The following is a 24,849-nucleotide window of genomic DNA, read 5'->3' on the forward strand; positions in this document are numbered from 1 at the left end:
CCACCAGCAGTCCTTGAGCAGCCCTTGGCTCCAACCCACCCGTGCATCCAGCAAAGGGTTGGGAAGGGGTGAGCAGATGTGACCGTGGAAGCCCATGGTTTCTCCCTGCGATGCCTGCTCAGCCAGCCCAGGTAGCAAAGTGCACAAAAGCCTCATTACACAAGTGCTGAGGGCCCTCTTCCTCTCCCATAGCCTCCCCAGCAGTTACAAGAAGTGACGGCAGAGCCCTGTTAAACAGAAAAAAAAAAAGAAAAGAAACAAAAAAACAACCAAAGCCCCCAGCTCTCAGAGCTTGTTTAGGATCCTTTCTGGTGTACCTCATGCTTCGTGTTTGCTTAAACAACTGTTTAAACAGTTTGGGTTTGCTCAAGCAACTAGATTTATGTCCTGGATCAGTAAATAAACCTGTAGCAGTATGCTTTCCTGCACTTACTTCTACCCTGGCCATTGCAAAATAAAACAAACCAAGTAGAAAAAAAAAAAAAACCATGTATGCACAGAGCCACAGTACCTAAACTGGCATCTTTAATGAAGATCAGAAATTTCAGATTTGGTTTGTTGTAGGCAAACACACAGCCTTCTGTGAGTGCTTAGCTCCAGGATTTAGGTTCCGTAGCATCTCTCTAGAGCAAAAGTAAAAGGATGCCAAAGCAAAAGTGTTAGGACAGATGACAAAATATGAATTCAGAAACTCCGTGGCTTCGAGTTGACTTGGCTTTGGCTGGAGCTGCAGAATCTGAGGAGCTCTGGCTTACACGTTACATAGCAGAGCTCGTCATTTTCCACCTATTCTGAAATGTCGTTTTGTGATGAATACTGATTCTAACTACTAGGTGAGAAGAGAAATTTTTAATAGACTTTCACATTGTGTACATGTGGGGAAGCATTTAGAAGAAAACCCCTGCAAAGGAGGCAGATACCGACATGGAGCCGTGCTGCACACAGACCTGTTACTGGCATGCCAAACCCTTGCTTCTGAAAATATGAGCTGGTAAGGTTTAAATCACAAACACACGATAAAACGTACTTGAAATGATGCCATGTAAACGAAGGGATTGAAAAACAGCTATGTATCTCTGTCCTATTTCCCTTTCCAGGAAGGAACATCTCTTGGGTAATCTAAAAACAAAACAAAGTAGCAGAAAACTTTACTTAACCTCAAGCTAATTTCCTATCCGGACTAAATTTAGTTGTTTAGATTCTGTTTGGTGTGTGTGCCTCCCAGCCTGCTGCCTTTCAGCGGGATGCTTACTGTTAGAGCCCTCTAGATAAAACTGGCTGGTTGCATTTCGGGTCTTAGCATTGAATTTTAACACGAGACTTCGCTTTGTGGGTCGAGGCGGCAGCGGCGGTGTGGCAGCAGGAGCCTGGTGGAGCTGGTCCTTGAATTTCTTCTGTCTGGCAAAGCCCAGCCTCCGCCTAGCAAACAGCTCCCAGGAATGCACTCGAGGTGACTTCTGCCTCTCAAGGAGCAGGCAAGGGAAAGAGCAAGAGGATAAAAACATTATCATAAAAGCTTCTCCACACTTATTTTGAAACAGTCAGTCATGAATTCAAGGAAGATCAAGGCCGGGACCAGCCCAAAACACTTAGATTATTTTTCCATGAGTCAAAAGTTATACTCAAAACAAAAATTAGCCTACAAACACCAAGGCCCTGCTGATGCACTAAGCATTTCCCAGCACAGGTCACTTCTGCCAGCCTCCTGCTGAAGAAAAAAGTGATCTGACAAACGGTCTGGAAATTTTTTAAAGCTTTATTCATTCCGCCTGTCTCTGTCCTTCTCAAACCTTTAGTTTTAAGGCCAGAAATAATTTGTACTGTCATCAAAGCACGTAAAATAAAGCACATAAAATCTGAAAGGAGCATAAAAGAGTAAAAAGTACATTTAAGGACTCTCTAAAAGTGAGAGCAAGTAGCTCTTCTGGATGCAGGGATTTGGGGAAGCTGGAGATCACAACCAAGAGCTGTTTCTCATACCCAGCTGAGAATTGCACCTTCTTCAGGGTGGGGGTCTTGCCAAGATAAGGACTCACCAGGTCACCAATCTATCGCCAAAACTAGGACTGAGTAGTATCTGCTGCTCCCTTCAGCCTGCTGAAATTGGAGGAAGAAAAAGAAGGGAAGAGAAGAAACATTTTTTAAGCAGGTGAATTAAAACAACAACAACAAAACGACTTGCAGCCAGTTTTAGGTATTAAAAATAATGCCATTATTGACATGAGGCTTAATGGCGATCTCAGAACAAATGCTGCGAGATTGGTCTTTGATCCCATGCAAGTAAAATGAAGGAAAGGCAATGCCAAACACACTGCCAGAGGGACTGCAGGCCTGCGGCTGGGAGTGGTGCCCCTGGTGAGGGACGGTGACGTGGGGCCAGGTTCCCCGCGCCAGCCCTGCTCAGCCTCGGCACCCAGCACCTCTGTGGGGCGGGCTTCACTGCCAGCTTACCTTTCCAGACCGGCATCCAAATTCCCGACTGCATCAAACCAGAATTTGAATGCTTGAAATAAAAAGCTTCGTGTGCTTGTAAGTCTGGCACAGGCGGCAGCTGCCTCTTTTGGTTGTGCTGGAAGTAGTGTCTGCACAGGCACACAATGTTAGGCATCCTGTTCTTGTCAGGTTGGTAGTTTTTTCTTGTTTATGGGCAGAAAAATCACCTAAAATTAAGTTACATGAAATGCACTTGTTAAATTGGACCTTAATTTTCTTCGTGAGCTGCAAGGTGCTTTTAGGATTTTGCTATTCACACTTACAAATTGTGGCAACCTGGGACGTAAACTAAAAGAAAGCTGTAATGCCAGCAATTTCACCTTCTGTAATTATTGGCACTTTCCTGAGTCTGAAGCTCGCTTTGAGTTTTTGCTGGTGTAGGAACGCAGGGCCCTGCCTGACTTACAGACCCACACAGCCTCTCACAGGTCCGTGGGGCTGCGCGCGATGGGCAGACTGGGATTTAGCACCATTTCCACTCCTGCAGCAGCAGCTTCTCTTCTTGGCATTAGCAAAGAAACACAATCACAGGCACGGCAAGCAGAAGCAGCTGGTTACTAGCAGGACACGAAGTGGTAAATGATTAAAACAATTAGCTCTAGGAAGGAAAAAAAAATAAGAAAATGTTTTACTGTAATAGTCCCATTTTTCATCTGGTGACACCCAAATCTGTCTGAGGGCTGTGAAAGCTGATTCAGGGCTGGTTTTCGGAGTAATGTGAAGGTGGTGTCAAGGACTTGTGTAATACATAACTAATAACTTTGGTTGAGTAATTATTGATAGGAAATAAGTGATTCAAGATAGAGAAGTCTCACAGCTGGCAAAATGTAGTCATATGCTGCCAGCGGTGGAGGTCACGGTAATGCTGAACTCCCTGATCCGCAGGGCTTAGGTGGCGCTCAGCAAAAAAGGAAATTTATTTTCCCTGCTGTTTCCCCAAATAGTTGTTAGTGGAGCAAATCAACATCCGCAGAAGAGAAGAAGTCCCTCTTGTGATGTAACATCCCATATGTTTTCAATCAGAATTTTCCATATGCTGCCCTTTGTTGATGCGTTTTCAAGCCATCTAAACGGCCCGATTGCAAAGAACGTGCACGCACCGCTCGGCTGAGCGCTGCCACTGCAACAGCGTCGAAAGGAAATGAAAGAGAAATGTGAGTCATTTGCTTCTCCGAGCAGCCGTGCGCCCATGGGTCTGGCCCTGCTGAGGCAGGGGTACGGCTTCGCAAAGGGACCCTTGCAGGTCACAAGGGAGCTGCAATTCTTTTGCTCCCCCAAGCAGTGCCAGGTTTTGGATGCCTGGGTCCGTGTCATCAGCTCAGAAAGTGGTAAAGGAACCGGTCTTCCCACCAAAAAAATAAAAAATAAAAAAATGTACAATCGTATGCTACTTCCATTTTCTGAGGAGGAAACAGTGATTTGTCTCAGCCTGGGAATTTGGCAGCTTTTGGTGAGAAAGGAGTTAAACAGCAAGTTCATGGTAACTGTGGAAGAAAACATGTTGTTTGAACTGCTTCTTTCCAGGATAAATAAGCATTCATGTTCCGTGGCACCTTTTCTCTTTGAGGTGCTGTGTCTCTGGCTTGGCTGGCTTTTGTTGAATCCCAGCTCAGGTCTAACACAAATAATGTGCCACACCTGAAGATGCAGGCGTGCTGGAAAATGCCAGCGTAAGAAAAACAAATAAGAAAGGCCCTGAAATGCAGCCTCCTCAGCAGACGTGAATGCCAAGGCACAGACTATTTACCTTAGGAGGGCTAGCTCATCCACTGAGCTGTGCTGAAAACCCAGACGCGTGTCCAGCAAATGAATTTCACACTATGGCCTTTTAAAGTGTTGCTGCAGCACCACTGCGGCTGGAGAAGCCCCAGATCCTCTTTCTCTTTTGTTCTGAAGCAGCACCTCCAAGACACGCTACTACGCTTCGCCCCAGGTCTCACGTCCAAGCACAAAGCCACTCTGTCTCCTCAAGAAGAGGCCCTGCTTAGCAGCCATTCTTTGGAGGAGCCGTTCCCATATCCCCGCTCCTCAGCCCAGGACATGCCCTCTCTCGTTCCTGCGGATGATGGACTACGTGCCAAGGACGTCCCTACGGTTAACATCAGCTCTCCCCGTGTGACTGTCACTGCTGGACGTGAAGGAGGTTGTCACAGACTGGTGGTGGCCTCTGGGTCGGTCTGGTGCCACCCGTGCCCACGCAGGCCTCCCGCAGCAGGCCGCCCTGCTTTCTGAGGAACTCCAAGGAGGAGGTTCCACAGCCTCCCTCATACACAAAGACACGTTCAAACATGAAATTAAATTAAGTAATACCCCGAAAGGTTACTTGCTCGGGGTTAAATTAACCTCGTGTAAATCAGCACCGAGAACCAGCAGGTCCATGGTGGCACTGCGTGACACCTGCCTGTTTCACCGCGCAGGCCGAGGACCTGTTCTGGACATGAACCAGGTTTAGGAAAAGAGGCTGCATGCCCCGAATAGTTTGAGTTAAACTCAATTCCAAAAGTAATTCATCATTTATTTTCTGGAGACCTCTGATTCAGAGCTCCAGAACTGTCAATAACTCGCTGTAACGGGAGTCACCTAAAGTTGTATGTCAGGTAAATGAAACTCTACCTGCCTCTACACCCTCTGCAAAAATCTTGGGTGCTAGGCAGCAACTGGCGCCAAGGGTGGACACCTCTGAGGTTGAGTTCCGTGTTCCCCAAGGGAAAAATGTGGGGGAGTCCAATCTTCACACCTTAAAATGGTCTGAAAGTACATCATCAATAAATATTTGTGGTGTTCACCGGGCAAAACTGAGAGGAGAGGCACAGTAAACCTGGTGGTGACATTAATTATCAAGATTTCATAGAAGTGGTTAAGCAGCATATTGCAAGATGCAAGAAGCAATCAAAACATGCAGAAACCTCATTTTTTGAATGCTTTGCCACTCCGGCATCCGATGACAAAAACGGTTCTTTAATTATTTAGCATAAGGCTTTATTATGAGCTTTACACAAAAGGGTCCCAGATTAACCTTGCATAGGAAGTTTTGATCCTGTCATTTCATTGTTTCTGCGGACCTGACTTTGCAAGACTAATAGCGTTCTTCCCTGTACTGTGTGCATCCTGTACTCACAGAGCATTTGCTGGTAGTCAACTGCTGGCTTTACAAAGGAAGCTGTGTGAAAATACTGTATTTTCAACGGCCTTAACAATGAACAAAAACAGTTCACGGTAGTAATGTATGTACTGTGCTACACATTGTTCATGCTCTGAAAAGGAAGAGGAACGTGGTCGGCTTGTTCAGAAATGAGACAGAAATGCCATTGAGATTTCATTTCCTGTAAAACAGCTTGCAAAAAGCTACAGTCACTGCAGTCCTACCACAGGTTTTTGGGTAGCGTCGCATTTTGTAATATCTGCCCCATCTTTCCGAAATCACTCATCCAAGGTTAAAAAGGCTAAAAATGGGTCTGCTTTTAATTAGCGAAAGAACCCCAACAGCTCGAGCGGATTGTGAAACTGGCTGGCCAAGGACAACCCCTTTGGATGGGGAACAGAGATCATTTCCCCTGACCACTGCTCCGGGTGAGGAGTGGGAGGGAAGTCTCAGGGCTTCTCTGCAGCTACACAAGCCTCGACATGTCTGGTAATTAAGATATTCATTAAATAATCATCCATTATATGTCCAGTGATGGTCAAGAGGCCGCTGGTCTCCTTGCCACAAGCAGCAGTGCAGATACCCTGTTGGAAGTTAAACCCTGCTAAAGTAATTGTTTAAAGTAGTTGCAGGCAAGCGAAAATAGGAAAATGTTAGATGTTGCTTGTGTGCTAGCTGTACACACCACTGTTCAGGCTCATTAATCAGCCTCCAAAAATCATGGGATGGCTTGAAATCTCGCTGTTGTTTGGAAATTAGCCTTTAGGGGCTCTGCTTGTTTAACTCTGGCTTTCTGTGACTCAAGATATTTTTGGGGTGGTGAATGCTGATTTAGCTGCTTCCAGCTAAAACCATTCTTCTTCCTAACTACAAATCATGGGATTTGCAAAGAAAAGATTGCAAGAGTTAGCAACATTGTGCATATGTTGGGTGGTTTTTATGGGAAGAGAGGTCATCGATGGCCTCTACTTTCCTCCGATTGCATGGAGCACAGAAAGGCAATATCATTGCCACACGAAATCAGAAAATCATCATTATATCATCAAATAACGCAGGTTCAAAGGGACCCACAAGGATCATTGAGTCCAACTCCTGGCTCCACACAGGACTACTTAAAATGTAGGTAGAAATGCCAACTGCACTTCAAAAACCCATCTTCAAATGCAGAAGCTGTCCTGGGGGAACTGAACTGAGAATGGTGCTACGATGGTCACTTTGACCAAGAGAAAGCATTCTGAACAATATTTTAGTTTGTATATATGTATTTAAATATGTTGTGACCTTTTTCTGGGAACTTCATTGCCTCACCTCTTTCTCTTCCTCCTCCCCTCCCACCTGAAGTAGTGGCTACCATAAAAGTCCCAGATGCATTCCATTTCCTGCAGTAAAAATTAAAATCATTGCTTTTCTTTGTAAATATCTGCCAAGGATGGAGATGCACGACTTAAGAACTTTCTTCAACTGCTTTAGTTCTAAATGAATAAATCAGGAGGATTTGGTGAGCTATCCAGCATTTTCTAATCTGTTTCCATTGGCAGGAGCACTGCAGTGAGTTACATCCAAACAAATTTGGTGGCAGCATCTGCTGTATAATGATCTAAATGTCTAAATCTAATTTTAGAAAGTGACTTTTAAAGGGTTCAAGCAAGGCTTTCACAGCTTGGTCCTGATTTTATTTTCACTCCTTTAAGCAAAGGGCTGATTCCTGGCGTTTACATGGTCAGTGTTGGTTTACAGGTCCATGGTAGGCCCCACACCAGACCCAGACGCAGTCACAAGGCCCTCACATTTTCAGATATTAGCACTGGTTGTGATGGAGGTGGAGGGGGGCCGAGCCCTCAAAGCTGCTTTGACTTACCCAGAGGCAAGCCTGTAGGGTGAGGGAACACATTTCAATACCCACCTGACAGAGCTGAAGAAAAACGGGCAAGCTATGGTATTGAGCAAACCTTCAGCAAGCCTGACACGAAGCAGAAGTTAAAACCTATATTGACATTTGATGTAACCGGTATAATGCTGGCTATGCTAACCGGGCAGGGCACTTGAAACAAAAAAGGTGCAGCAGAGCGGGCAGGATGTCAGCCCGGGAGGAGTCACCAGGCCATTGGCGAAACAACAAGGAAAAATCAGCAGCAAAGCTGGAAAGGTGCAAGGAGCCCTGTTTCCGTGCGGCCTGTGTGTGGTTGCTGCTGTGCACTGCCATGGCTGTTGTTCCCAGACCGACTTCTCAAGGCAGACCGTAAATATCCCAGCCGGCAGAGGCCGTGGTTGGGTTTCACTGACTGCTCCCAGGAGGATTCTGGTGACGTGAAGAGGCTGCGAGCAGAAACGCGTCTTCTTCAGTCATCTGTGTTTAAGGTTTGTCTGGTAACACCTTGACTGCTGCATCTTGAGCGTGGTTATCTGGCTGCGTGAGCTGGGGAGCAAGGGGTGCCCGAGTAGGGTGGTAGGCCCTCAGGTGAATAAACTGCACATCATTTCTAGGGAGGTGCCACTTGATCCGAATGCACAATCTGTCCCTGAGCACCATCGTTTTATTCCTCGTTACCAGCTCTGATCACAGCCTGTCCCCGACGGGCTGGGCTGCCTTTGGGACCTGCCTGTTGGGCTGGAGCTCGGGCAAACAGCACTGCTGGAGCCTTCTGGCAACTCACAGCTTTTATAATCCACCTGGAATTAATACTAAAATACTCTTAAAAATCCCACTAGCAAGAAGGGCCTCTGTGTTCCTTTTGTTCTCAACCTTTTTGCATTTTTTTCCACAATTCCTTTCAGCTGTCGCTGATGGAAGTCACTTCTGGGGCTCTGCCGCTGACTGTTGCATCAGATTTGGGTTGCTGGGTTTTGCTCCAATTTGTTCTTTTATCATCTGGAATTCCACTTTATTCCAAATCTGGGTTTCTGAGCTTGGATGGGCCTGAGTGCCCAGGACTGCTCCGTAGGTATACGTATGATGTTTACTTCCAGCCTATACAGGGTGTTAAAAAATGACTCATTTTGTCATATTGTACTCAAAAGAATAAAAATGCATAAGCAACACCATATTTCTTAGCCACATGAGGAAATATGCTCTTGAAGGGTGTTTTATATAAGTAAGATATAATTCTGAAGTGAAACTAGTAACATTAATAATCTTGATGAAATGTACAATCAGCCTCAAAAGATAAAAGGGATTATTTCTGTACACGGCGTAAATAAGCCCTTAAAGAACATGCTCAGTGTCTTCAGTCACGTATAGCTTTGGTTTCGTGTTTCAGGAATCTTGTTGTATGATTTTCTTTTCTTTTAAAGCTAGTGGTAAAAGCACTTTTCAGGTCAAAATAGTAAATAATGAATCACCCACAAATTCAGCTCATTTCCTATCTCTCACTGAAAAAATGTTGATTCCAGGCATGGGAGCGTAACTTTGAGCCAAACAGTAATTTCTTTATGGTGTGCATGACTCATAGGAAAGAACGTCTCATGGGGATGGCGGTAGAAAAAAAAAAAACTAAAGAAAACCCATCAGTAAATTTGTTTTAAAGGAACAGGCAGTCAAGTAAAGGGCAGAAGGTCAGCAAAGGCCCTCAGCCATCTCTGCATTGCTCATGTGGTCCCAAGACATCCTCCAGCTCCCCTGCCTCTGCGGGAGCTGCTGGCACAGGGGCAGTGCCCACGAGGGGACAGGAAGGCAACCAAAACCAGAATCAAGAGAGGATTTCACGCCGTCTTGCAAGGCCCTGGGAACAGAGGGCTTCTCTTCAGTGAATGCCCAGCAGTTGCCCTTGGTGTGCACGAGGCCTCTGATTCCCCACGCTGCAAGCCAGGGTCAGCAGGCACCCTCTCTCCTATTTTTTTTTTTTTATTAATTTTATTTTTATTTGTAATGCTCAGTGCCTTGTTAGCAGCTTTACACAAATCTCTCTTTTGCATTACTCTTTCCTTATTCACAAATGCAAGTAAGAGCAGTTTAGCCTCCTCCACCCGCTGCTTTGAGCTCTCTCGATGGTCCCATAGATGTTATAAATATTGCACGTCCCTTCTTGAAAGCGACTCCCCCTCGGGCAGATTTATTCAGCAGGGTAAATCGATACACATCAAGATATTTCATGGAAATTGATTGTGAAATAAAACAGCATTTCAACTCAGCTTTCAGCAGCAATATCTCATCTGATTTCCATTTCTTTCTTTTTTTTTTTTCCAAAAGTGCTAATGGATGATTAATTTCAACAAGCATTGCTATGTGCATTTACATAATTATTTATGAGTAATTAACACATCTTGCCTTCTGTTCCAGAGTCAATACCAGGTGGCCAGGAACACAAAACTAGACAATGGCGCAACACTGAACTGTAAGTGAATTCACTTAACAAGCGATTCGGGTTCCAGCAGAACATAATTTGGGACCTTGGGGTAAGCACCTTTCCTTCTTAAGGATGTTGCACCAGGTGAATTATGTACTTCTATACTGTAGTTACTATAATAAATAAAACAGATAGCGCTGCTTCTCAATGAATGCTTAGAAGACAAAATAAAAGTATGCACTTCAGAAAAGTTTCTTATTTAAGAGTTAATTCCTGCTGATGTAGGAAAATACATTACAAAATTAACATTTATCTTTCAAAATAAGCTGCTGACTTTAATGTCTTCCCACTCAAATATACTCCCTCACCTGCTAAAATACAACAGCACTGGCCTTACCTGGGCGGCTGGATAGCACTGCTGGCAGACCCGCCAGAGAGCTGCTTCCAGTGGGTGAGATTCACTGAGCACAAATAACCTGCAGGAAGATCAGGTTTGTTAATAATGGCTTGGCTTAAATTACTTAAGCCCTCCTACTGGGTCAGGGAGAGCAGCAGCAGCTGTGAGCCACCATTTCCAGCTGTGGTACATTGGGAAGGGATGATGCGTTAGGGGGAGTCGTGGGCTAGGCTTCGACAAACATTTGGGGAGGCATTGGACTGGCACCAGCCTCGTCTCTGGTCCCCAGCGCCTCTTCTGCACAGGAGTTTGGGGCATCGAAGCGTGGGGCAGCCCGGAGCCTGCTTCACCAAGTGGCCTCGTGGGCTGCTGACCGCAGTGCGTTATCTCACTGCTGTGGGTTATTAATGGCTGGAGACATATTGGCCTTCCAAGCTTATTAAATGGTATTTTCCTTCAACACCAGAGATGCAGAACAAGCTCCAAGGGTGCTGCTCCCACCACTGCGCTCAGAGGCAGATAGCGGGGAGCTCACCTCAGGCCGAGCAGATTTTCTGCACCGGCTAAGCACAAGAAGCCAAGGCCTGGCCAGAGCACACATACGTGCCGAGGAGCCCGCGGCGAAGGTGAGCGCGTGTGCCGAGGAGCCTGGTGAGTGTGGCTGTTTGCTGGTGGCAGCAGGAGCAGAGGGAAAAGTTCTGGTTTTCCAGTGGGAAAAGCGACGGCAGTGTGAGCTACGTCGGGTCTGGAAAAAGGAAAAAGGAAAGTAACTGGGACCGAAGGCCTTACGGGCCTGAAAATGTCAGCCTTTAGTTTGCAAACTGTCTGTGAAGGACTGGGTGGTGCACGGCCCAATGTAGGTAACTAAACAGACATTGGGTATGTCCAAATTAAACGTTTGCACTCTGCCTGTGATTACAGTGACCTCGGGGCGCACAGGACCGCAGGAGACCCATGCTCTTTATTACAATGGAGAAACCCAGCAGCCAGTGAATGTGAATGTGCATGAGTAAAGGAGCTAACTTCACATCAGCACAAAATCACAGAATATCCTGAGTTGGAAGAGACCCACAAGGATCATCGAGTCCAACTCCTGGCTCCACACGAGGCCACCCAAAAATCAGACCCTATGACTGAGAGCACAGTCCAAACGCTCCTTGAACTCCAGCAGGCTCGGTGCTGTGACCACTGCCCTGGGGAGCCTGTCCCAGTGCCCGACCACCTCTGGGTGCAGAACCTTTCCCTAACACCCAGCCTGACCCTCCCCTGTCCCAGCTCCATGCCGTTCCCTCGGGTCCTTTGGCACCAGTGTTCATTCAGGTGTCACTGAGAGATCAGTGACAACGCTGCGTTACATTTCCGATGGTGTTTTACATCCTATTCTTTCATTTCAAGTTAATTAACATCTTGTTTGAGTAATGACAATTTTGCACAGACAGGGGACGGCTCCTGTTTACCGGTGCGCTGGCTGGCATCACCTGTGTGTTCATCTGTGAAGAATATCTCATTTCACTGACTTTCAGATTAGATTTTAAAAGCAAGACCCTAGAGGGAAAATGCCCTTCATCGCATTTCTCATGAGTCGATGTTTATGATGAGCGGCTTATGGCACTAATTATTTCTAACTTTCACTAAATCCCCTTTTCTTTCTTATTAGAACAGAATTAACCAGATGGGGTTCTGTTAGAGAGAAACGACGCTTAAAACCAAAAAGCTGCACTCCAGCTGGAGGTGGAAGAGCCAAGAGGCAGAGGCCGAGGGGCCGGGCTGTTGGTGTTGTGCCCCGTCCTGCAGATCTCCGGGCTGCTCCACTTCAAAGGGAAGCAACAAGAACCTCGCAGAGAGCTTGCCTTCATGTTGTCATGGCCATCGTCACTCCTGTTTGTTTGTTTTAAAATGCTCCACTCCACTGGTGGACGTGGTCAGCTACGTTACAACACTGTTTCCAGACACGGAAGAATGTTTATAAATCTGTGGGGAAAGATTTAGCTATCTTTTGAAAACAGGCTATTTACATATCTGGGCGTAAAAGACGTATCGATGTTCGGTGCCGAGCCCTCTCCCACCAGCCCCCCCCCTGCTCTGGGTCACCGTGGCCGTGTTTGTAGGGCCGACCCCGACCTTTCTTTGTTGTTGTCCCTGCAGGGACGTGACCGTGACCCTTCGAAACAGGCGAGCTCTCAGTGACACCAACGGCACAGGGAGTCCTTGCAGGAGACCGAGATGGGCTCAGTCACACACCTGAACAGAAAGAGGGTGTCAGTGACTTTTGTAGTTAAGGTGCTCCGAGCAGTGCAGGGCAGGAGTTCTCCCCAAACCCACGCTCACCCCGTGGGAAGGGCTGGTGGACTAGTGCCACACCAGTGCTCCCTCATTGCCCCAGGGGATCACAGCCCCAGGGAAACGCCGGCTGCTCCGACCCGGGGCAGGGAGATGAAGCAGGGGCTGCAGCAGCTCCTGCGTTTGCACGCAGTGGGGTTCGACAGGAGCGGGTAACGAAAAACAAAGCTGCAGGCAGCAGGTTTGGGAAAGGGGCCTTCTGGGGCGGCTGCTGCGGAGTGCCGGGGTCACCCAGCAGCGAGGAATCAGCCCCTTTGTGAGGCAGCACGTCCCTGGCATTGCCCTGGGACGTCTTCCCCCAGAAGTACAGACAGACAGACAGCCCCAAAGGCAGGCAAGGGTTTCCGTGTAGAAATGGGACCCCTGTGGGGAACTGGGTCTGGGTGGAGGCTGGGGACTCAGCCCTGTTCTTCGCGTTTGTGGAGCACCGGGCGCAGCGGGGCTGGGGCCCTGGCTCACCTCACTCTCCACGACGGCTGCCGTCATCGCGGGGCTGAGCTGAGCCCAGCGGATGATCGCTTTTGCACAACAGGCTAAAAATGGCCTGCCCACCGTGTATTTAACAGGACACGTTACTTCTGGGGACGGTGATGTCGCGCCGAAAGGACGGGGAGCGCAAAATGCACCAAACTTTGGGGCAGCTTCCCTGGGCGAGTCTGGCAGATGAGCTGCTTCACAGTCAGACCACAGGGATTCCTCTTTATTTTCTGATTAAATAAACAGCAGAGAGCACGAGGCCCTGCGAGGACATTTGTAAATCCCGGGTACCATCTGCTGGCGGGAGCAGGCAGCACCCAGCGCCTCGCAGGCACCCACCCATTGCGGTGGGATGCGCGGCGATGCTCTGCCTCCTGCCAGCCCGGCCACGTTTCAAGCACAAAACCTACCAGTACGCAGATGTTTAATGAATATAATTTTATTTTCAAGTTAATTTCATCAAACTGTTCATGTTTGTAAAGTGCAAGCTCCGCAGGAAAGACATTCAGCAACCGAAAACATCACACCCGAGACAGACATAAATTGGCGTGCGGCTTACTCAGCATCTCCAATTTGGGTAGATGCCAGAGGTAACAGATTTCAAGCCCGATTTTTGCCAAGTAACACAACACAAACTGTAACATCAGACACGCGCACAGTGACGTTACAGGCAGGTTAATGCATGCAGAAGAGCTTGGAGGTGTCTGACAGCAGTGGGGGGTTGCAGGATCTGACCCCGGCAGGGGAGATTGGGGCATTCCTCCTGCTGAGCTCAGGGCACCTGCCCTAAACCTTCTGAGCAGCAAAGTCACACCTACAGGTGTGGCCAAGCAAATTCCATGCCTCACTGTGGACTGACACCGGTGGCACAGAGACAAAAATATTTGTAAAGCATTATGTGCACAGAGTCCCTGGACAGGGTGCTGTTCCCCGTTACTGTAAGAAAAGCGTGGTTCGCACACAAACGGATGGAGAAGAGGCAGCCAGAGAGGGGCAGAGGGGAGGGAAGATGCCAAAGCTGTAGTGCCAGGTGATGGCTGAACCCTCTGTGGGGCTGGGAAAGCAGAGCAAGGGCAGGGTTGGCCAGGCTGGAGGTGGCTGCAGGGCGGCCGAACCCTTGGGGGAAAGGTGCTTCGACGCTTGGATAAGCTCACAAAAAAGAGCACCGCATTCGCAGGAGCAAATACGTGACCCCTTGTAAAAATCTGCCTGAACCCCACCATCAGAACTTGTTTCATCGATTTAATTTTCATCGGGGTGAAAACGAAACAGGCATATTTCTGCTTTTCAGCCTGTTGGAGGTATCAGAGAATAGTTGTACACAGATCCCTTACCACTGACATACTCCTCCTGAAAGACTAATTTATTTTTGCTTCACTTCAGCATGAAAGCTCCTCTAATCTCCTATCTGGAGGATATCAGGCAGCTGTGAAGTAACCTAATGAACCTAAAAGAACTGATTGCTGATGATCCTAATCAGTCACTTCTCTATTGCCATTTGGTATCTTGCTCCATCAAAGGAACAAACTGTGAATGAGCAAATTAAGTGTGATTTAAGGACACTTAAGTACTCACAGAATGGAGCTGCAGATGAAATTGCAGTGGTTTTAGTTCTTAATTTTCAAAATTCCTCTCAATCATTTCTGTCATTATTCTGGATGTGCAAAAACGAGGTTTCCAAACCAGACATCTGAACAAATCAAATAAAGCAAATTATACACATATATGGAAGAGGGACACTAATAATCTCTGTCTGCAAAACAAGTTTATCTGGCTGCTGCTTGCCAAGAGGTTTTTGCACTCTGATAATTCAAGAAAAATACTGGCAGTGCTCTGAGTGAGGCTCCCCTGCCAAGAGACACAGGGAATAATCCCCTGAAAAGTGAAGCACAGAAAAATCTGGGCTGCAGCTCAACATACCGCTCGGTCATCACGCTCACCACCCCGAGGGGGCAGCAATACAGGGTGCCAGCATGGCTCAAGCAGCAGCCCTGTGTGCGTCCTACAGATAGCCACGTCTCAATGGCATGTGTGCATGATGGCGACCAGATTTGTTCCTGGCTGCATTTCAATTGCAAGAACCACGTTAACTTAAATGCTTTGCAAATAGAGCTCCTGCTCACTTGGGTTTAGCCTGATGATGCTGGCAAGCGCTGCCGGGAAGCAGGATGCCCACCGAGGTGTGATGGACCCTGCCTGGATGAGAGAGTTGTACAGTGACCCAGTAATTCTTCAGCCCAGCAAGAAGTTTTACTCAGTCTAAAGAAAAGATATGCAAAAATAGGTACATTCTCAGAAAAAATCAGGCAAAACAGCAAGCTGAAAGTCTCAAGCTCTATCTGTATCTGACCACTGGATTCAGAGCATCCAGGAGCGTTTCCACAGACACCTTTACACTGCAGATTGGATCATCCCCTTCTTTATAGTGAGATAGCGATGGTAGATTGAGAATTTGACCAACGTCCCCCTGTGCCACTCCCTGGGGGCTCTTCCCCGACCATCAGTGAGGTCCTTTGGCCTTTCTGGAGGCAGGCAAGGGTTAACACACAGCTGTCATATAGTGCTATTTTTAAAAGCAATTAAATGACAGTGTGCTATTGCACAGCACACTCTCAGGAGTCTCTGCTAATCGAGGTGGTTACCTTAAGCTAACTATAACATTTTTGATTCCACTGAGATATGCAATTCTAGCTCAAGTAAGCGCATTTGAACTACATTTTATGGTAAAAAATACTATGCACAAACAGCTCTTCCTGAGAACTACCTCAACGTGCCAGAGCCAGCAGGGCTGAAAGCTATTTTCGTTGTAACATGAATGAAAATGTTTCTCTAGTTGCTGGGCAAATTTAGAGCAAAACTGAAAAAAACAAAAGAGCGAGAGAGAGGAAAAAAAAAAAAGAAAGTCAGGGAGAAGTATTTTAAGAGCTGGGATTCTCTCTGTACTGCAGGGGACCAAAGCACCCCCAGGCCAGCTGCCTCCTGGAGAGCTGCACCAGAGGCTGGGCACGGCGAGGTCCTTCTGGTGCCTTAGGAACCATCCCCAGGACGGGGAGCACTACTTGTTTGCTGGCTCAGGACACCCAGCCCATGGGTTTGTAATCCCCTGGTCATCCCTTCTGATGAGCGCAAGCTGAAAGAGAGGTCACCAGGATTTGCCCCAAATAGCTCTGGTTCTCAGCGTGTGGAGCCAAAGTTTGGATAAGCGTAAAAAGCTTTGTATAAGCCATGTTAAAGTACAGGGCAGATTAGATCACTGGACTGTCTGATCATTTATGAGCAACTTATTTTCAGTTTCCACAAGGGATCCTGATTTTGGAGCAGGTAGAAGATGGCTTTTTAAGGGATTAAGTATCATTAACAAGAAAGTTTACGAAAGTTTTCTTTTTTTTTTTTTTTCTCTATCTCCTGATCCTCTGAAGAGTCTCACCAAGGTGGGCTCTACTGGAGAGCACAGCTCCTAAAATACTCAATATTTTAGTATTTAATGTTTCCTGAACCACAAAGAAATCGCCGATCGCCAAAGCCAGCCTGGCTGCACAACCGCCACCATTTTAAGCCCAACACTCTCTGAACACAGAGAGGACAATACTTTAGCAGAAACCCTTCCCCATCCTAAAGCCTGGGGAGAGCTGACTGAACCCAGTCCAGGTACAAAGCTGGACTTCTATGTGAAATAGAAACACCACAAAACGCACAGGACCCTGCTAACCACCAGCTGTGACCACGCTGGGCTGCAGGAACGCAGCCAAGCATGGTGCCGGTGCCCACACAGGCCCTGCTGCCTTGGGATGGCCTCCCCACGGAGGCTTTCCTTGGCTCATTTAGCTGCCCCGCTCACTTCTTCGCTTTGCCCTGGTAACCCGTTTTCTCTTTCCACAGTCACGTTAATTGAAACTGAATATTTAACGAGAAGAGGCATGTTTATCCAACATGAGGAGTTGTAGCTGGCCTGGGAGCAGAAGTACAAACAGTCATAAGCGCTCTTAATATTGCAGCGCGAAATGTCCCCAAAACTCCCCAAAGTAAAGCTTAACCCCTAAAAGGACAAAGTGAGGGGAGAGATGAAGGCAGAAGCTGCCACTAAGCGCTCAGCCTGCCTGCATACAGTGTCCCCAGGGGCAGGGCACCACAGGGAAGGGACTGACAGAGGCCCCGAGGCCCACGGCCTTGTTTCTTCCCTGCGAACGGGCCTTGCTTTGGGACTTGTTTGGGCTCCTGCTTCCCTGAATGGAGAGAGGCAATCCAGAGATTGTTATGCTGTTAGGAATTCTGTTCTGGTGGCACATACCTGTGAGAACTTGACATCGAGTTCACTTGACACTTGTCACTTGACACCTTGGATATTTTCTTTTCATCTGCCGAGAGTCCTCCAAAAGCTGCAGAAGGGGTTGCGAACACGCTGCCAAGGGGAGGCAAGGAACACCTCCAGTCACCAGAAGGGCACAGGAACAACACCAGGCCTCACAGACCCGCAGTCAGCCCCCCAAAGAGGGGCTCTGCTCCGGCTGAAGGGCTGCCCACGGTCAGGCTGCAGACATCTCGAGTTTGGGTGGTAAGAATTGGCGACTGCGTTTGAACACCAGCCGGAATTTTTTTCTGGCCAAGTCTCCGCTGTTGTTCAAACACTTCCCCTTGAGTGCACAGAGCAAAAAATTAAAAACATTTCTGAGGCAGGAAGGGCAGGAAGTCTTCAGAAACAAAGCGAGAAATTCCCCTCCAGCTTTCAAGCATTAGCTTGTACATATGAGTCGTTTGAGCTAGCAGCTAAAAGAGTGGTGTTTGAGTGAAGTATTGCTTGCTGGGCTGAATGAGGAGATACCTGGTTGCTGGAAGGGCTGTATGTGGCATGGTGAGCGGTGTCAGCGATACTGCACTCCTTCACGGGCCATGAAGCGCAGGTGAGGGGAGGCTTGGCCGGCTACCCTGCACTCAGATCCTCCTCCCACCCTCACTCCTCCGCTGCAGTTTTGTCCCAGAAAAGCGTCCGTCTGCCAGGGAAACACGTCCCTATGGTTACACACAGAGTATCTTGACGCAGACGTGCTCGTACTCTGACAGCCCGTGCTTTTTGTGACACCTCTCATGGTAACATCATGAGTGCGTCAGAAAGATGACGGGAGGCCTCCTGTATCCGAGGCACCATTTGGATGATTTTCTACTGAATACCTTTTTTTTTTCTTCCTTCAGTCTTTCACTCTTCCGGCTCTTGAACTCTCGTCATGACTGTAATTTTATCTGAAACGTTTTACACAATCTGTGCATTTACTTTATCAGCAAAAATCCGTAACCTCAAACGAGATGTTTTTGACAAGACCTACTTTCCACCAAGCCACGCTGACAAGTGCGTGAGTGTGACTTCACTTCTCTCTGAACTGAATTCCAGTTCGGCTTTCCCCTTATCGTGGTCGGGTACTAACAAGACTCACTTGTACCTACGCCACCAGCGAGATGGATTTCTAGCTATGCTGTTTGTACACTCTGTTACTTGGGATAACACTGTTATCATTTTTTTCCACTCTGTTGGGAGTAAATATGCTAAGCACACATCATAAATTTACCAATTAAAAACACCTTGTGCACAAGCGTGAGGGTGTGTGTCTGCAGGGCGGTCACCAAAGCCCCATGGGTCGCGGTCAGGACTTCTGATCTCAGAGTGAGACCAGGCCCCAAGGGCAGCCACCAGTCACAGCCGACAGCTCCGGGCTCTGCCCTGAACACCTGCAGGGTCCAGAAACGTGGAGACATCTTGGAATGATACTAGCAATTAAAGTTGTCCCGGAGCTTTTGTTCATTTAGGAAAAGGAGTAACAAACGGCTTTAAACTAAAAATGGGCAGGCTTAGGTTAGATATTAGGAAGAATCCTTTGTTACGAGGGCAGTGAGGCACTGGCCCAGGCTGCCCAGAGAAGCTGTGGGTGCCCCATCCCTGGAGGTGTTCAAGGCCAGGTTGCACAGCCTGGTCTGGTGGGAGGTGTCCCTGCCCGTGGCAGTGGGGTGGAACGAGGCGGTCTGTAAGGTCCCTTCCAACCCACACCAGTCTGTGCTCCGTTGATTCACTGCACACAAAGACACGATAGCACCAGGTACAAGGGCGTTCTGTCTTTTAGCCTCTAGTGAGCAGTCACAAGGCTGATGTTGAACATGGAGGGGGCTAAAAATAAACTGTGGTCTGTGACACCATGATGTACTTACACTTTGTTTCATTAAATAGCACAGCCTTGCAGAGAACCGGAGACCAATCTGGACCCTGCTTTTGGCTATGGGAAAAGTCAGGCTGGAAGAATATTGATACAAATTCAGTTACGCATTTGCATGCTTCAGGGGCACTTTCCTCCAGTGTCCCCTCCAGGTAGGTTTCCAAGGGCTCTTCTTGAGAAGATGGGGAAATAAGGAATCACCATCTGTACTATTGGTAACAAGAGGATATAAAGAAACCACACAAATTATTAGTTTGGGCTATCTATAAATGCTATACGCAAATTATATAAGACAGAATTTTATTCACTTATAAAGCAGAAATTATAAGTCTCATGCTTTGGAGACCTTTCCTTGAAGGTGAGAGGCCAGGATTAAACTCAAACCCAATACTTACCCAATGTATCCACTACATAGATCCAACAGGCAAAAAGAAGTCCCATCATTTTTTGTCGCAGCAGAATCCACTCCGCTCTGTTTCTGCTCCTTTTGTCCCTGCTGTCAACATTAAGGAAGCCAGAAAGAGTATGCTGCTGTGCCAGACACAATTAAGTGGGTTTTGAGACTCCAGAGCAACCAAACTGAAGATGATTATTTTCTATTTTATATATAGCTTGGAATAGCTTTGCAGTCATGGTAAATTTCAATTTTTTTTTTTGTTGCATTTTTAATGGAGAGTTTAAAAAATATTCCATTTATTTTGTTCCATTTTGTTCCTGTGCTTGTGTTCCTGTTAATGTTTATGCCAAGAACCCTTGCAAAATACCTCTGCTATTTCCATAAATCCACGAGCACAGTTCATCGTTTACAGATACATGCATGCTTTCACACTACAGGTTCATAATTAGGCAGGATAAATGTCAGAACTGTAAAAAGAAAACCACAGCCCATTCGGTGCTGGATGGCAGAATCCAGTGGGAGCAGTGGGTGGCTGTGAGTTGCCTGAAGATCTGAGCCCTGGCTGTAGTCAGCAGTGACAGATGGTGTTTGTCAAGGGGACAGAGCCTCGCCTTCTTATTTTATCATGGAAATTTCACAGTAAGAAAACTATCAACGTTCACTGCTTTAGCTAACAAATTTAAGAAATAGATCCCACCGAAAAAAAGCCGGAATTCCTGCTGGAAGAGAAGCAGCCGGAAGAAACTGGCAATTAAAAAGTGTGGTTTCTTTTATCCAGAGACATTGTCAGACTTTGCATATATTTTAATTTCTCATTCAGGAAATGCACAGAGCATATACAGAGATTACATCCAATACAAATTTATCATTACAGAACAATCAGAAAATAAAGATACAATCGACACATATTTAGGGTAGCAGAACAGATTGAAGGAACTGATTCAAGCTGAGAATGAGATGAAAAATACTTACCAAGTGATTTTTACACAGATGAGATATTTAAGCCTAAATTAATATTCTCAGCCAAGACATTGCATTGTTGCAATCTTTTTGTTTAACAGCTGTAGCAGACTTGTGCATAGCAACTAATTATAAAGCAGAAGCCCATCATCTGAGAGCCCCTTCGACAAGCCCCCAGAGAACAGTCCCAGTCTGAAGCCCCAGCCTACAGAAGATGGTGACAGGATCCAGCCAGAGGAAAGGGAACAGTCTGGCCAGCCTGACAGGCAACAGCTAAAAGACAGGTTAGGGGTACGCTCTGCTCAGAGGTTTCAGCGATTTCACTTGAAGAAGCTCGCTAGTTTGCAACCTTGACAAGATTTTTGAAAACTTTTGAAAACTTTGCAGGATTCTGCGACACACTACCTGGAATTGATTTTGTGAAGAATTATACTTAAAAAAAAAAAATCACAACACAAAGCTAGTTGAAAAACTACTTTGACACATATTTTGTGAGTTCCATAAACTTGCTAACCAAATCTTTTTCCAAATGGGCAACTAAAACTATAATTCTTCACTGACAGACCGCCTCTACTGCAATTACACCAGCTGGATTTAAAGCCGATGTGTGCTGGAGATTAGACCAGATCAATACAGTTGGGCATTGAAATCTGCAAAGATCGATCATCTGCCTACATTTCACTGTTATGAATCACCCCTGCCTTGCCAGCACCACTTTCCAGTATCACAGACCCAACACCCTGCTTCTTGAGATCACATTGTACTATGTCACTTCTCGTCTTGCCTGGTTTGAACATCACCACTTCAAAGCAAGACCTGCCTACGAGCCAGTGATGTGCAGTGCCTTCTGTGATGTGGCCCTTCTGGATCATTAGCTGGGTAATACTGCAATGAATGGGACTATTAAAAATGTCAGTTTAGTTCCTCGCCTCTCTAGAGATCCCCACGTAATTTCATTCACTCTGTGAAATTAAAAGGAGATATAAACCACCACACATCGACTCACCCTCTTAATGACATCAGTGAAAGGAGGGGCTATATACCCCTACTCTCAAAGGATAAAGTTTAGGACACTGAAGAACATAGTCAAAACTGCAAGAGAAATTTGGATAAACAAAAATGTTATTACTCAAATTATCCCTACAATGCAGGGAATGACCACATGGTTTCAGAAGTAGCAGTAGCAATCTTTGAAGGGGGGCTTACCTCTTCAAAACAACTTCCAAGCTCCTTTTTTTCCTTCTTCTTCCAGTGTTGTGGTAAGACCTCAAAGTATCAGAGGAGACTGGAAAAGTTCTTTTATCTCAGGAAATATACACAACATATTTCCAAACATTTGTCTCTTAACTGACTTCTCTTACCAGTTCGTATTAATATTAAACTACTCTTATTTCAGGTTTTCTGGCTTTGCTCCATTTGCAGATTTTCTCTGAAAAACTAACGAGCTAGCTAGAATTTTCAGTCACTGTGTGCCTGAAAATTTTAGCTTGTTTTTGAATGTATGCCAACAGCGAACAGCATCCAGAACACATTGATCCTTTACCTTATTACAAATGCTGCTACTTGCAGCTAAGATTTCTCCTCCTCTTTGTACATGCTACCTACGTCGTGGGAAAATGTTACGTATTATCACGGTCAACCCCTTGGGATAAATAAGATGAGGGTGGTGTTGCTTACATATAGGTCAGGGCATTATTAACAGATGCAACAATTTTTTATCTTATCTGTCAGGTCTGCCTACTGCTTTTTTCCTACTGAGAAATACGGTACGTGGAGTAACATGATTTAGAAAGTACAATCACCCTTCTCTAAAAAGGCAGACTTGTCGCTTCAGGATCTTGTTTCTCCCCCTCACGTCAGCTTCAGCAAGGGGTGCCAGCACAAGGACAAGAGGAGGAGAGAGAAGTAGCTCGTGGAGGTGCTGACTCTGGAGCCCAGGCTTTTTGCGTTGCAGTTGTTGGAGTAGCAGCACTGGACGCTCACTCCGGGTGCTCTGGATCCGTCCCTCTTTGCCCGCTCGCAGAACGAGCTGAACGAGCAGGACTTCATAACGCCGCCTGCAACAGAGCCACAAGGAGCCACGGAGTGGCACGCTCACCTGCACCAGCCCGTCTGCACCTTCCCAGCAGGGATCTGGCCATCCAGTAGTGAGGAACCACCCCAGTTTGGCCATTCTTTACCAGTAAATGAGTACCATTGCATCACATCACAGCGCACCAGGAAGCTCCCACTTAAGCTAAATAATTGCAAATTTTTCTTAGGGACAACTGATGCACCTTAAATATCTCAGAGCATCGAAGTGCAGTGCCTCCACGGGGCTCTTTTCTTTCCCAACTTCCAAGAAAGTCACTGAACTTAAAAGATAAGATTTAAGAAAGAAGTAGGTAATACTTAAAATGCTCTTTTATAGCTATTGCATACTGTGGGATATGGCTCAGCATCACGGCATACTGACAGATCATTCTCAGCAAGGTTTTACAGTAGACTGCTGCTAAGCCAATAAAACCGAGATTCATTAATCGGGTTTATTTTGAGAGAAAACTTTTTTTTCTCCTCTTTATCTGGCTATACTTTTCTAACACCATTAGGTTATTTATTTCTACTATCAAAAATTTGACGAGTGAACTGTTGGTGACTACTTACTTGCTTGTCCTCTAATGACCGCGCACGCATCTGAGTGCCCCGGACATTGCTGCGTTCCTTGTCTGTTGCAGTCTTCATCGCTAGAACCTACGCAGGTGTAACACTGCAGTGCTTCACCTGCCAGCAGGAAGAAAAGAACTTGTGTAACAGTAGCGTTTAGAGTTTACAAAAGAAAAAAAGTTTTAAAATATCAGCTACACAGTCTAGTTCTGTTTGAACCACATGCAAATATTGCCAAAAAGTTTTTAAAAAATCTAAAGATTTTTGCAAATCTTATCAATTTTCCTTTTTTAATGGGGTCCAAATGATGACTTTGAAGATAAAACTAAATTAGCCTTACGTTATTTGATTATTAAATTTGCATTTAGCATAATCCAAGAATATCTGGTCTGTAATTGCACCCATACCTTCTTGTAACATTTTTAGAGAAGAGCCCGCTGTAACAAGCAGGAGTATCATGTTTTTTTCCCCTCCATCATGGTCTTTGGTTCACAGCACTATGAAAAAGTACACTGTAAACATCTAAAATCTGACTATGACCCATATTTAATTATCTCCTAAATTATTAGTTCAGCTGGAACACACAACAGTTTACCTTATGAGTTTTGCTTTTGCTTAAATATGACAACCACAACTTAATTCTCTTTATTTCCAAAGTTTATCCTTGGTTCAAACTACAAAGTATGTCCGAAGGCAAGCACGAATTTGAAACATTTAAAATACCATACGTAAAACCTGCAGAGCAGAAGGCACACTTGCTGTCCACAGGGACACGTGCATTTACATTTGTTTGCACACGTATTTACATTTACATTACACAGCAGAAGTGAAATTCTGCATTGCTAAGCACGTACACAAAACACTCTGAAAACAAACCTAGAAGAAAAGCCCAGAGAGGCAAAGAGGATGAGCCATTCCTAAAGGAGGAAATAAAAATAAATTAAAAAGCAAAGAAGACAGCTGACTTACTTTTTATTATAAGAAGGGAGCTGACGAGAACCAGGCTGAAGACTGTCCACATCATGGAGATACAGGAGATGTACCATTAGGCAAAGAAAGCAGTTTGTTTGCTATTAAAGCCTTAATGCTTATCTTACATACCTAATCCTCCGCAGACGCTGTCTTATAGGATAAAGAGGTGTGCAGGAATGCTACTTATCTAGCTTACTCTGGTTGGACTTCTAATCACACGTACCTCATCTCCGCAAACCCTGCAGGCAAATTCTACCAGAAGCAGGAAGAAGAAAATGTATTCACCTATCAGTGACAGATATGCTTAAAAACCACCAACCCATCACCTCATGTCACAGCACCAACCCATGCACACCGTCTCGTTACAGTGTGATCTGCAGGATCAGGGTCAGAGTATTAGACGTTTTGTAGGATTAAGCCTATGCTTGAGACTTGAATGGTCCAAATCTAGCATATATTTTTACAAAAAGTACAAGATGCATATAGATAGATATAGACCTAGACATACACATAGGTGCACACACGCAGTATAACCTTGCAAGCTGACC

At 46.1% G+C, this 24,849-nt stretch overlaps 1 protein-coding gene across 6 annotated transcripts; it reads right to left on the bottom strand.

The window, feature by feature from the left end:
- Positions 1 to 640: 640 nt before the first annotated feature.
- Positions 641 to 24,841, bottom strand: LYPD3 (LY6/PLAUR domain containing 3). 6 transcript variants are annotated; one of them, XR_010832791.1, is made up of 7 exons: positions 24,299 to 24,841; positions 23,330 to 23,446; positions 17,421 to 22,743; positions 14,708 to 14,822; positions 10,919 to 11,060; positions 10,316 to 10,394; positions 6,185 to 8,603 (listed from the first exon to the last, which is right to left on the bottom strand). XR_010832791.1 is itself a non-coding variant. In XM_067000497.1 (3 exons), the coding sequence occupies exons 1-3, from the start codon at positions 24,351 to 24,353 to the stop codon at positions 22,538 to 22,540; spliced, it is 378 nt and encodes a 125-aa protein (XP_066856598.1). In that variant the 5' UTR covers positions 24,354 to 24,841; the 3' UTR covers positions 16,509 to 22,537. The 6 variants fall into 6 exon arrangements, 1 of the variants encoding a protein (XP_066856598.1); XR_007163538.2 differs by lacking the exons at positions 6,185 to 8,603; positions 23,330 to 23,446; positions 24,299 to 24,841 and adding exons at positions 641 to 1,457; positions 2,037 to 2,097; positions 2,452 to 2,660 and having other exon boundaries at positions 14,708 to 22,528; XR_010832794.1 differs by lacking the exons at positions 6,185 to 8,603; positions 14,708 to 14,822; positions 23,330 to 23,446; positions 24,299 to 24,841 and adding exons at positions 1,465 to 2,097; positions 2,452 to 2,660 and having other exon boundaries at positions 17,421 to 17,531; positions 17,952 to 22,528.
- Positions 24,842 to 24,849: the final 8 nt, after the last annotated feature.

Source organism: Anser cygnoides, chromosome 7 (genome assembly GCF_040182565.1).
Source record: "Anser cygnoides isolate HZ-2024a breed goose chromosome 7, Taihu_goose_T2T_genome, whole genome shotgun sequence".
In the NCBI taxonomy this organism is placed as follows: domain Eukaryota; kingdom Metazoa; phylum Chordata; class Aves; order Anseriformes; family Anatidae; genus Anser; species Anser cygnoides.